We start from the raw sequence: 13,513 nt of genomic DNA on the forward strand, positions 1-13,513 counted from the left end.
TCTGCACTTGCGAGACGCCACCCTTGGCAGATGGCGAGACTGCGAAGGGTCGCAGGGAGCACGGAGCTTTTCGATGTTGTTTTGGTTGGCGCCTTTTTATGCTTGCTCTCTGGCCGGCATGGCCAGCCGTGAACGTTCCAGCGTTGACCTAGGCTCTCCTGTTTGTCTTCCATTCGAGGGTCCCGTCTCCTAAGGAGTGCCTTCGAACTTGGGAATGGGATTGTACCGCAGGCCTCGAAAGTCGGCTGGTCACGGAGACAAGCACTCTGGCTTCAGGTGGCACTTCTTGAGTTCCTGACCTCAAGCGATCCTCCTTCCTCAGCCTCCCAAAGTGGGATTACAGGCATGAGCCAGCGCTCTCTGCCAAGGTTCCAGTTCCAAAATGCTGCCTTTAACTAGCTGTAAAGGACTTTTTAACTATGAGACGACCCCCCTCCCCGAAAAATGGTGGGGACTGGACTTTGCCCCTCCGACCAGGGTCTTATACTAACCTAAAAGATTAAGTGGCCGGCTGAAGAAACATGATTATCAAGTTACTCAAGTAAACCTTGAGTTTCTTTCCTACGTTACAGCACAGAGCAGAATAGAAACCTGGAGGTGACTTGTGAGAGGTGACTTCAGTCAGCCAGGGAAAAAGTAACCAGCCAGCAAGCTTCTCGAACTGCAAACAGCTGCACTTGACTCGGTTTGACCTTGAGGGCAACTTGACAAGCTAAAGTTTATGATGGGGCACACAGTTATGGAACAGAGGAAGAACTGGAAGTCTTGCTTGAGTAACTTGTCTGATGTGGATCCTGCATTAGCCTCATCTGAAGATCCATCCTCCCAGCCCTGCACTCACAGCTCCAGGATGTGCCCTTCTCAAATCTCCATACCTTGACTGGACTAGACAGCCTTCTCCCTTTCTTCTGCTGGCCAGCACCTCCTGATGCAACTGAATGGCTCTGTGGATGCTACACAGTCTGAGTTCAGAGCCCAGCTTGTAAATTACTTAAACCTCTGGTGACTATCACCCTGAATTGTGTGATTTCTTTACCTGCCTTACCTACTTGTTTTTAGAGCAAGTACCCTTTTAAAAACTCTCATCAGCCGGGCTCGGTGGCTCAGCCTGTAATCCCGCGCCTTTGGGAGGCTGAGGTGAGTGGATTGCCTGAGCCCGCGGGTTCGAGACCCGCCTGGGCAGCGAGACCTCATCTCTACAATAAATCAAAAAATCAGCCGGGCGTGGTAGCGCGCGCCTGTAATTCCGGCTACTTGGAAGGCTGAGGCGGAAGGATCGCTGGAGCCCAGCAGGCGAGGCTGCAGTGGCCGGGAGCAGCCACTTCACTCCAGTCTGGGTGACAGAGTGAGACTCCAACTCAAAAAAAAAAAAAAAAAAAAACAACTCTCATCATCCCCTGCTGGTATAATACTCAAGACATTATTCTTGAAAGTCTTATATAAACATTTAGGCTGGGCACAGTGGCTCATGCCTGTGATCACAGCACTTTGGGAGGCGGAGGCAAGAGGACTGTCTGAACCCAAGGATTTGAGACTAGTCTGGGCAACTTGGCGAAACCTCATCTCTACAATAAATTTAAAAAATTAGCCAGGCGTGGTGGCATGTGCCTATGGTTGCAGCTACTTGGAAGGCTGAGGTAGAAGGAAGAGTCACCTGAACCCAGCCCATCAAGACTGTTGTGGCCATAAACATGCCACTGTACTCCAGCCTGGGCGACAGTGAGACACCGACTTCAAAAAAAAAAACACACACAAAAAAACCACATAAACACTTAAATACTCATCTTGGCAAGGTGTGGTGGCTTACCTCTGTAATCCCAGCACTTTGTGAAGCCAAGGTGAGGGGACTGCTTGAGCTCAGGAACTCCAAACCAACCTGGGCAACATAGGGAGCCCTTGTCTCCATAAAAAACTTTAAAAATTTGCCAAGTGTGGTGGCACACACCTGTAGTCCCAGCTACTCAGGAGGCTGAAATGGAAGGATCACCTGAACCCAGGAGGTCGAGGCTGCAGTGAGCCATAATCATGCTACCACATCCAGCCTGGGTGACAGAGTGAGACTCTGACTCAAACAAAACAAAACAAAACAAACCTCATCTTTACATAACCAGTAAAATAAAGAAGGTACTATGTCCAATACTATCACACATACCTTGTCTCATTTAAGCTTTATAACAATCCAGGCCGAGCGCGGTGGCTCACACCTATAATCCCAGCAATTTGGGAAGCCGAGGTGAGAGGATTGGCTGAGCCCACAGGTTCAAGACCAGCCTGGGCAACTTGGCGAGACCTCATCTCTACAATAAATAAAAAAATTAACCAGGTATGGTGGCACATGCCTGTAGTTTCAGCTACTCAGAAGGCTGAGGCAGAAGGATCACCTGAGCCCAACAGATTGAGGCTGCGGTGACCCTAAGCGTGCCACAGCACACTAGCCTGGGCCACAGAGACTCCAACTCCAAAAAAAACAATCCCATGAAGGAAGAATTATGTGCGATAAGATGCAATAGGACTTTCAAGGGGTAGGAAGTAGTGTTTTTTGTTTTGGTTTTTTTTGAGTTGGAATTTCATTCTGTCACCCAGGCTGGAGTGCAGTGGCATGCTCAAGACCACCACAGCCTCGACCTGCTGGGCTCAAGCAATCCTTCTGCCTCAGCCTTCCAAGTAGCTGGAACCACAGACATGCACGACCATGCCTGGCTAATTTTTATTTATTTATTTATTTATTTATTTATTGTAGAGATGATGTCTCACCAAGTGGCCCAGGCTGGTCTCGAACCCCCGGACTCAGGCAATCTTCTTACCTTCGCCTCCCAAAGTGCTGGGATAATAGGCTTGAGCCACTAGGCCCAGCCAGAGTAGTGTTTTAATTATTAAAATAATGATAGCTGATGATAGCAGAAGACTCCAAAAACAATTTCAAGATTGGTAGAAACAGGTAATGTAACCCAGGATTATGTAGTCATCAAATACTTAAGCCACAGATATTATCAAACTTTGAATATTTTTTTCTGTAGTATCTTCTACAACAGCCTGCCAATAGCCTGGCATATATATTACTGTATATACCCATTGGACTAAAAATGCAGAAATGTGTGGATCCATGAGATCTGACAGATGGTCCAAATGAAATCTGTATTTGCTGTATTCCACTAATAGCTTTGCATAATTTACTTTTGCCTTGCTGAAAATATACAAACTATCCATCTGTGGGTATGTTCTTGAGGACCTATCAACTCAGCCATAAATGGTATTGCTACAATTTTAATTATTACAGATGGCATAGTTAAGACTCAGAGAGAATAAATAACTATGAAGTTAATAGCTAATTATCAGAAGAGCTAAATTTCCTTTTTTTATCAATATTTTTATTATGGTTTTGTGGGGTACAGTTAAGGATTAGGTGTACAATTGCGTTTCATTCAGGCACTCTGTTGATAAGAGGTGTTTCCCCATCCCCAGAGCTAGATTTCTAACTAAGTTCTGTGAGTCTTTCAACCACTAAGAAGGGGAGAAAAGAGCAGAACCTAAGTAAGAGAATATGGCATTATTATTATCCTGTTTTTTGTGGGTTTTTTGTTGTCATTGTTGTTTTTTGAGTTGGAGTCTCACTCTGTCACCCATGTTAGTGTGCAGCGACATGCTTACGGTCACCACAGCCTTGACTTGCTGGGCTCAGGCTATCCTTCCACCTCAGCCTTCTAAGTAGCTGGAACTACAAACATGCACCACCATGCCCGGCTAACTTTTTTCTTTATTGTAGAGATGAGGTCTCGCCAAGTTACCTGGGCAGGCTTGTCTTGAACCCGCAGGTTTAGGTAGTCCTCTTACCTCGGCCTCCCAAAATGCTGGGATTACAGGCATGAGCCACCACGCTCGGCCTATCCTTATGTTCTTATGTATCTTTTAGTCCAACTCTACAATCTGTGACAGGCCAGCTAACTATCTTTTGCTCAAAACATCAATAAAAACACATGGCGGGGGAGTGGGGAGGTGGGATTGACAGTAGTGGAAATCTGCCTGGGGAAGGGGGGGCACACCTCATCAACAAGGGTACCTGCACAGTGAATATTTATATACCTAACCCTGAAATGTACCCCACAATTTTAAAACAAAAACAATTTTAAAGCTAAAAAAACCCACATTTTATATATATATATAAATATATAAATATATATATATATATAAATTATAAATATATAAATATATATATATATGTAAAACAGTGAACATTTAGTATCTAATAATAAAAACAAACAATTTACATGAACAAAATAAAATTCTGCTGGAATCTAAGTATAAGATCCTCACACTAAAAATACTATATTTTCTAATATTGGGTAGAAATATACTTCAACACATTGAGTGCTAAGCTGCTTTAAATACCAACTTACGTTAGAAGTTTTAACTAAAATCCAAACAGAATGTATTACACATTCAACATTCAGTGATAAACTAATAATACATCATGACCAAGTAAGATTTATCCCAGATATGTAAAGATGGTTAAACATTAGGAAATCTGTTGCTATATTTCTCAAAGAAAAAAAATCTCAGGCCAGGTGCAGTGACTCACACCTATAATCCCAGCACTTTGAGAGCCTGAGGTGAGAGGCTTGCTTGAGCCTACGGATTCAAGACCAGCCTGGGCAACTTGGTGAGACCTCATCTCTACAATAAATCAAAAAATTAGCTGGGTGTGGTGGTACATGCCTTTAGTTCCAGCTACTTGGAAGGCTGAGGTGAAAGGATCACCTAAGTCCAACAGGTTGAGGCTGCAGTGGCCATGAGCATGCCCACTGTACTCCAGCCTGGGTGACAGAGTGAGACTCCAACTAAAAAAAGAAAAAAAGAAAAAAAAAATCCCAATCAATCCCAAAAATAATTAATGAAACAGCAACCTATTCCTACTAATTCTTAGGCTAAAGATAGCAAAAAATATCTTTAATTTGGTTAAGGTCAATATGTTCGTCTCTTTGCTGCTGCTATGACAGACTATCATAGACTGGACAACTTATGAGGAATAGAGGTTTACTTAGCTTATGGTTCTGGAAGTTGGGATTTCCAAGAACATGGCACTAGCCTCTGGTGAGAGTCATCTTGTAGTGGAAGGGCAGAAGGGCAAGAGAGTACATACGAGAGAGCTCTCTTTTATAACAACCTGCTCTTGAGCTAACTGTCTCATTCCTGAGATAACTATATTAATTCATTCATGAAAGCTTCATCCTCATCACCTAATCACCTCTTACTAGGTCCCACCTCCCAACGCTGTTGTATGGAGGATTAAGTTTCTAATACACGAATTTTGGGCAACTTATTCAAACCATAGCTGTTAACTACCATAATCACTTGGCGAATATACTACTCAACATCATATGAGAAAGCACCATAATAGTGTCCATAACTTTTTCTCAGCTGTTGTCTGACATTTTGCTAGAGGTCTTACCCAATGCAATAAGACAGATAAAAGGAACAAGAGGTACAGATATTAGATAGGAAAAAAAGAAAACTAATTTGCATAATGATCATATATATGTAGATCATCTAAATGATCATCTACATAGAACAGAATCAACTAAAAATTATTAGAACTAATAAAAGTTTCATAAGGTATCAGATATTAAATCAACATATAAAAATCAATAGATTTAATATATGAGGGCGGACTCAAAAGAAACCTGGAATTTACTTATTAAAAAATCATGTATTCAGTCTTACGTGTTTAAACTTTATTTTTTTGTTTGTTTGTTTTTGAGTTGGAGTCTCACTCCGTAGCCCAGACTGGAGTGCAGTGGCCGCTCCCGGCCGGTGCAGCCTCAACCTGCTGGGCTCCGGCGATCCTTTCGCCTCAGCCTTCTGAGTAGCCGGAATTACAGGCACGCGCTACCACGCCCGGCTCATTTTTTGATTTACTGTAGAGATGAGGTCTCGCTGCCCAGGTGGGTCTCGAACCCACGGGCTCAGGCAATCCACTCACCTCAGCCTCCCAAAGGCGCGGGATTACAGGCTGAGCCACTGAGCCCGGCTTGTTTAAACTTTAGATACCTTCAAAGTACTCTCTATTTGATGCAGTAACCTATCGAGATGTTTTTTCCACTGCTCACAGCAGTTTCTAAACTCGTCAATTTTGATGCCTTTTAGTGCTTCTGCCGTTTTTTGTTTCACCTCTTCCACATCAGCAAAACGTTTCCCTTTGAGGACTTTTTTCACCCAGAGAAACAACAAAAAAAAAGTTGCTTGAGACAAGATTGGGTGAATAAGGAGGGTAGGGCACAGGGGTCATGCCATCTTTGATCATAAATTGCTGAACACTCCACGCAGTGTGGGGAGGTGCTCCTGCAAATTATCCATCATGAAATGGGCAAACACACTGAAAAAAACCTTTAAAAAAAATTCACTGAAGTCAAATGCAGCCTCTCACAACACTAGCTGGTACATTGATGCTGATGGCTTCCTAGAACTTTCAGCTAGCGTGGGAAGCCTGTACTACAAGAGGCCCACCCTCTAAAAAATAATTCCAGTTTTTGGCGTTCCCCTTGTACAATATTTTTCTTACACACCAACATTAACCAATTAGAAAAATTACATAGAGAAAACAAAAATATTTCATTAATAATAGAATGAAAAACTTATATCTAAGAATTGACTTAATGAGAAATGTGTAAGACATATGAAAAAATAATTAACTTTATTAAGGAATATAAAAGAAGACCCAAATAATAGTTATATCATGTCCCTGGATGGGAAGAATCAATATTTTAAAGACATGTTTCACCAATTATTTTATAGACTTAATAAAACAATAACCCCATAAGTTAAGAAAAATGATAATCTAGTTCTAAAATTTATTTGAAAAATGAATAGCCAGGGCAATTTTGAAAAAGAAGTTGTATGATGTCTTATTATATACCTAATCCTGTATTGTACCCCACATCTTTAAAATAAAATATTAAAAAGAAGAAGAAGAAAAATAAGCCGGGTTTGATGTCTTACACCTGTAATCCCAGAACTTTGGGAGACAGAGATGAGAGGATTGCCTGAGCCTAAGAGTTCGAGACCAGCCTTGGCAACTTGGCAAGGTCTTGTCTCTACAATAAATCAAAATATCAGCTGGGTGTGGCTGCGTGTACCTGTGGTTTCAGCTACTCCAGCTACACCAGCTACTTGGAAGGATCTCCTGAGTTCAGCAGGTTGAGTCTGCAGTGGCTATGAGCGTATCACTGCACTCCAGCCTGGGCAAGAGAGTGAGACTCTGACTCAAAAAAAAAAAGAAAAAAGAAAAAGAAGAAAAATGAACAAAGGTTACATTACCTTATAGGGCATCAAAACATACTATAAAGCCACAGTAATTTAACAAGTATGAACCTGGAGCAGAATTAGACAAATGATCAAGGGAATCAAATCACCAAGAAATGTATCCCTAAATATATGGAAATGTAGTATGAAACAACAGTGCCATTTCAAATCTACAGGGGTTAAAAATGAGACCCCATCTATACAATAAATCAAAAAATTAGCTGGACATGGTGGCACATGCCTGTAGTTTCAGCTACTTGGAACACTGAGGTGGAAGGATGCCTGAGCCCAGCAGGTCGAGGCTGAGGTGGCTGTGAGCATGCCACTGCATTCCAGCCTGGGCGACAGAGCGAGACTCCAACTCAAAAAACAAAAAGAAAAACAAACAAAAATAAATAAATGGTATAAGGATAATAGATGCTGATGGCTATGTATTGGGGGGAAAAAGTAAAATAGAGTTCAATATGAATTTCATATATAGCAAAACCTCTGTAAAAAAACAGAGCTATGGAAAATATTTTTATAATATTAAGATTATAAAAGTCTTACTATATAATATGCAAAATATCAAGAACATTAAGAGAAAGATTATATTTTTGACTAGATAAAGATTTAAAATTAATGTAAACCAAAGACCATAAAGTTTAAAAAACATTTAATAAGAAAAACATTTGCAATATGTATAACAAAGGATTAATATAGATTTTTTTATGTAAAAATAGTGCTGCGTGTGGTGGCTCACACCTATAATCCCAGCACTTTGGGAAGTGGAGGCGAGAGGATTGCCTGAGCCTAGGAGTTCAAGACTGGCCTGGGCAAATTAGCAAGACCTTGCCTCTACAATCAATCAAATAATTAACTGGGTGTGGTGGCGTGTTCCTGTGGTTCCAGCTACTTGGAAGGCTGAGGTGGAAGAATGTCTTGAGCCCAGCAGGTCGAGGTTGCAGTGACAGTGAGTGTGCCACTGCATTCCAGCTTGGGCAACAGAACGCAACTCTGACGCCAACAGCAACAACAACAATAACAAATTACATAATTTTTTTAAATGGTTTAATAGGAAAACACAATGTAAACACAATTCTCAGACAAATGCAAATGGACAAAAAAGAAAATCTGGCTGAGCACAGTGGCTCACACCTATAATCCTAGCACTTTGGAAGGCTGAGGTGAGAGAATTACCTGAGCTCATGCTCAGAGAACAGGCTGGGCAACTTGGTGAGACCTCATCTCTACAATAAATCAAAAATTAGCCGGGCGTGGTGGCACACTCCTGTAGTTTCAGGTACTTGGAAGACTGAGGCAGAAGGATCGCCTGAGCCCAGCAGATCGAGGCTGTGGTGGCCGTGAACATGCCATTGCACTCTAGCCTGGGCGACAGAGTGAGACTCCAACTTAAAAAAAAAAAAAGAAAATCTGTGTTAGTTATCTATACATATCTATATATAACAAATTACTCCAAACTTAGTTACTTAAAGCAGTAAGTACTTATTATCTCCCCCAGTTTCTGTAGACCAGGAAACTGGGACCAGCTGAGGTTGTGGTCAGATCAGCCAAGGCTGTGGTCATCCCAAGATCTGACTGAGCAAGACCAAGGAACTGCCAAGGTGGTTTAATCCCGTGACTGGCAAGCTAAATGTGGTTGCTGACAAAAGACCTGAGTTCCTGGCCACTTGCACCTCCCATAGGACTGTTTGTTCTGAAAACATGAAGGCTGACTTTCCCGGAAGTGAGCAATCTGAAAAAACTCAGGGCACAATGACTTTTATCACCTACTCTATCATTTCTGCAATATCCCTTTGGTTACACATGTTAGTCCTAATGAGTAAAGAGATTACACATTGGCTTAAGTCTCAAGAGGCAAGAATTAACTGGGGCCACTCAGGAGGCAAGAATTAATTGGGGCCACTTTGGAGGCTAACTACCCCATAACCATGAGCAGAGATGCTCCAATCCAGCAGTCATCCAGGAAATGTAGATTAAAACACTGAGGGACTGAGCACGGTGGCTATGCCTATAATCCCAGCACTTTGGGAGACAAGGTGGAGGCGAGAGGATTGCCTGAGACCAGCGGTTTGAGACCAGCCCAAACAACTTAGAGAGACATCATCTCTACAATAAATTAAAAAATTAGTTCCAGCTACTTGGAAGGCTGAGGCAGAAGGATCTCCTGAACCCAGCAGGTCCAGGCTATGGTGGTTCTGAGCGTGCCACTGCACTCCAGCCTGGGTGACAGAGTGAGATTCTGACTCAAAAAAAAAAAAAAATGAGCTATCATTTTTCACCTTTTAGACTGGCAAAAATGTCAAAGATTGTGCAGGTATTGATAAGGATGTGGGGAAATGTATACTATTGATGGGTCAGTAAACTGGGACAGCCCTTCTGAATGGCAACTTGGCAGTAGCTATTGCAGTTTTAAATGTACATATCTAATCGAGAAATTTCACTTCTGGAAATAGTTTCATATGTGCAGGGAAGGAAAGGTATATACAAGGATACTGCATTGTTTGTGACAGCAAAAATTTGGAAAGAAATTCTATCAATGGGGTTGAATAAAAATATATCTATGCATATCTATGCTACAAATACATATTGCAGTTAAAAAGACTGATATAGAGATTTCTGGGTTAAGATAGCAAATTGAACATACATAACCAATTCCACCCTTCTTCCAGTCCCAGTAAAACTATAAGAAATTTTTTATGGTTTTTTTTTTTTTTTTTTGGTTTAAAAAACAGGAGAAAATAGAACAAGATTTCTGTAAGTTAGAAAGCAAATGAAGGAGAAATAACTCTTTTAGTAAACAAGAGAAATCCAATTCTTTCTTTCTTTTTTTGAGTCGGAGTCTCACTGTCACTCAGGCTGGAGTGCAGTGGCATGCTCACCACCACTACTGCAGCCTCGATCGGCTGGGCTCAGAGGATCCTTCCAAGTAGCTGGAATTTCAGGCGAGTGCCACCACTCCCAGCTAATTTTTTGACTTATTGTAGAGCTGAAGTCTCACCAAGTTATCCAGGTTGGTCTCAAGCCCTTGGGCTCAGGCAGTCCTCTCACCTCGGCCTCCCAAAGTGCTGGGATTATAGGCGTGAGCCACCATGCTCAGAAAGAAAACCAAATCCTTTTTTTTTTTTTTTTTGAGTCGGAGTCTCACTGTGTTGCCCAGGCTGGAGTGCAATGGCACGCTCATGGCCACTGCAGTCACGACCTGCTGGGATCAGGTGCTCCTTCCACCTGAGCCTTTCAAGTAACTGGAATTATAGGCATGTGCCACCATGCCCAGCTAATTTTTCTTGATTTATAGAGCTGAGGTCTCACCAAGCTGTCCAGGCTGGTTTTGAACTCGTGAACTCAGGCAATCCTCTCACCTTGGCCTTCCAAAGTGCTGGGATCACAGGCGTGAGCCACTGTGCCCAGGTTAGAGAAATCCAAATCTTAAACCAATGAAATGAAATAGCTAATTAAATACATAAAATAATTGCTATAACTTGCTTGACATAAGTAACTCCATTTTGGTGAAATCCTCTATCTTAGCTGCCTGCCTAACCTAAAAATGACTTCCCCCAATGTATACAGGTGATTACTGTAACGTTCCCATGACTACAGATCCACAGCTTTGTTCCCCTGAGTTGTTTACGCTGATCGATCATGCTGACCATTTGCAATACGCTCTAGCTACAAGTTCCATGTAATTGTATGCTTTATTAACTGAAATCAGATGTTGTGCCAAGAAATTAAGGAATTATTACTTACAAAGTTCCCCCTGCTATGTCCCTATAGTTTGTTCTTATATTTCGTTCCTTTTGCCCTTGTACCCTCATCCACTGCTATGTAGCCAACCTGCAGATTTTACCTATATAAGCTTTTTGCTGATTATATTCTGTGTCAAGAACTTCATGGCAAGAGCCTACTTAGACCACACGCTGATAAAGGACTCTTAATATTAATTTGGACTTGGCGTGCTGGCGTGTCTCCTTCTCACAATCTGGTCATAACAGTAGGAAAGCTGGAAACTAATCTGATTTACACAGCACAGTTCTCAAAAGGCTCCACAACGGGAACAATAGGTAACTCTAGAATGGGAGGTAGTTGGCTCAGACAAGGAAGATAGGGTGAAAAGTGAGCATCAAGAAGATACATTACTTTCTCCTCTACATCTGGAGAATTCTGGAGAATATTTTCTCTAAAGAGAGCAAAAGAGACCATCTTTGCGGTAGAAATTGACTGGTCTAACTGAGGGCATGAATACATTTATTAAAAATAATTGGAGTTGGCTGGGTGCGGGGGCACACGACTGTGATCCCAGCACTTTGGGAGACTGAGGTGGAAGTATTGCTTGAACCTAGGAGTTCGAGACCAACCTGGGCAACATAGTGAGACCTTGTCTCTGCAAAAACTTCAAAAAAGTAGCTAGGCATGGTGGCACGTGCCTGTAATCCCAGCTACTCAGTAGGCTGAGGCGGAAGGATAGCCTGAGCCCAGAAGCCTGGACAACAGAGTGAGACCTCAACTCAAAAAATAATAAAAAATAAAAAATAGAAGCTGAAGTGTAGGAGTAAGTGAGCATAAACTTTTATATACTGAATGATGAGTTCTGAAACCCTATAAAGATGAGCAGTCACATCTTTAACTGCCAGGCAGGAAACAGGAAATGCATCTAGGAATCTAACTAGCTCAAAGGAAAAACTTACGAGATACCAACATTGGAAGTCCCTATAAATAACCCCATGAGATCAATCTTCAGTGATGCTCCAAGTTGACAGGCTCCATAAATGTACTCAGAGCTTTCAATCAGTTCAATTCCCATTGCAAATCGTGAGAGACATCTAAGCATTACCGGGTATCTGAGGAAAGCATCTAACATGGAAGAGTGACCAAAGTAGAAAAATAATTTGAAAAAAAAACAGAAACAGGGAGGAAAAAAACCTTAACAATTAGATTATCGCTAGTATTCTCAGATACAGGAAGACGTTGCATCTATGAAACAAGAACAAGAAGCCATTAAAAAATAGGAACAATCAGAAAACAGTAAAATAACTCCTAGAAAATAGAGCAAAATGATAGAGATAAAAAATAAGAGTGAAAAATAAGTCCAGGACATCCAATATCTCAAATAATAGGAATTCCAGAAAGAGAAGACAGAGACTACAGAAGGGAAGTGGTCATGAGTGAAATAACAAGAAAATTTCCAGCACTGAATGTCATGTTTCCAAATTGAAAGGCCCCACACAGGATGAAAACAGATACACATTATAACAAATCTCTGTGAGATTCCAGAACACTGGGGATAAAAGAAGATCCTGCCCAGGCATTGTGGCTCACACCTGTAATCCCAGCACTTTGGGAAACTGAGGCGAGAGGATTGTCTGAGTCCAGCGGTTTGAGACGAGCCTGGGAAACTTGGCGAGACTTCATCTCTATAATAAATACATAAATGATTAGCCGGGCACGGTAGCACGCGCCTGTGGTTCCAGCTACTTGGAAGGTTGAGGTGGAACGATCGTCTGAGCTCAGCAGGTCAAGGCTGCGGTGGCTGTGAGTGTGCTACTGCACTCCGGCCTGGGCGATAGAGACTCTGACTCAAAACAAAACAAAACAAATGACGGTGATGATGATGATAATGTATCAGTATTTATTGAGCAGGTGAAATAAAGGTACTCTGCTCAAGTAAGATGTTAACAGAAGAAACTGCCTACAGTGTATGAGAATGTTGCATGTGCTACATTTACATTTTTAAAAATATATCTAAAACTATTCTAAAAATAAAGTTTATTGCCGGGTGCAGTGGCTCGTGCCTATAATCCTAGCACTTTAGGAGGCTGAGGTGAGAGGATTGCCTGAGTTCATGGAATTGAGATCAGTCCGGGCAACTTGGCGAGACCTCATCTCTACAATAAACCAAAAAATTAGCCAGGCATGGTGGCATGTGCCTGTAGTTCCAGCTACTTGGAAGGCTAAGGTGGAAGGATCACCTGAACCCAGCAGGTCGAGGCTGCGGTGGCTGTGAGCGTGCCACTGTACTCCAGCCTGGGCAACAGAGTGAGACTCCGAAGGAAGGAAGGAAGGAAGGAAGGAAGGAAGGAAGGAAGGAAGGAAGGAAGGAAGGAAGGAAAGATTGTTTTTTAAAATGATAATCATGATTAAATATATTACAACTGTGAACAATGTTTGTATAGGCACACTAAAGCAAATAGTAATTTAACCAAGAATTATAACTCCATTG

At 41.9% G+C, this 13,513-nt stretch overlaps 1 protein-coding gene across 1 annotated transcript in view; it reads right to left on the reverse strand.

Annotated features, from left to right (window-relative positions):
- Window positions 1-3,248, reverse strand: part of SNX24 (sorting nexin 24) — a 178,005-nt gene extending 174,757 nt beyond the window's left edge. The window contains exon 1 of the mRNA XM_021706531.1: window positions 3,070-3,248. Within this exon, the coding sequence (XP_021562206.1) occupies window positions 3,070-3,207 (138 nt within the window). The 5' untranslated portion in view covers window positions 3,208-3,248. The remainder of the gene's footprint in view (window positions 1-3,069) is intronic.
- Between the last annotated feature and the right edge of the window lie 10,265 nt (window positions 3,249-13,513).

The sequence above is a fragment of the Carlito syrichta genome, unplaced genomic scaffold (genome assembly GCF_000164805.1).
Source record: "Carlito syrichta isolate Samal-C Ts95f unplaced genomic scaffold, Tarsius_syrichta-2.0.1 Scaffold315711, whole genome shotgun sequence".
NCBI classification, from domain to species: Eukaryota; Metazoa; Chordata; class Mammalia; order Primates; family Tarsiidae; genus Carlito; species Carlito syrichta.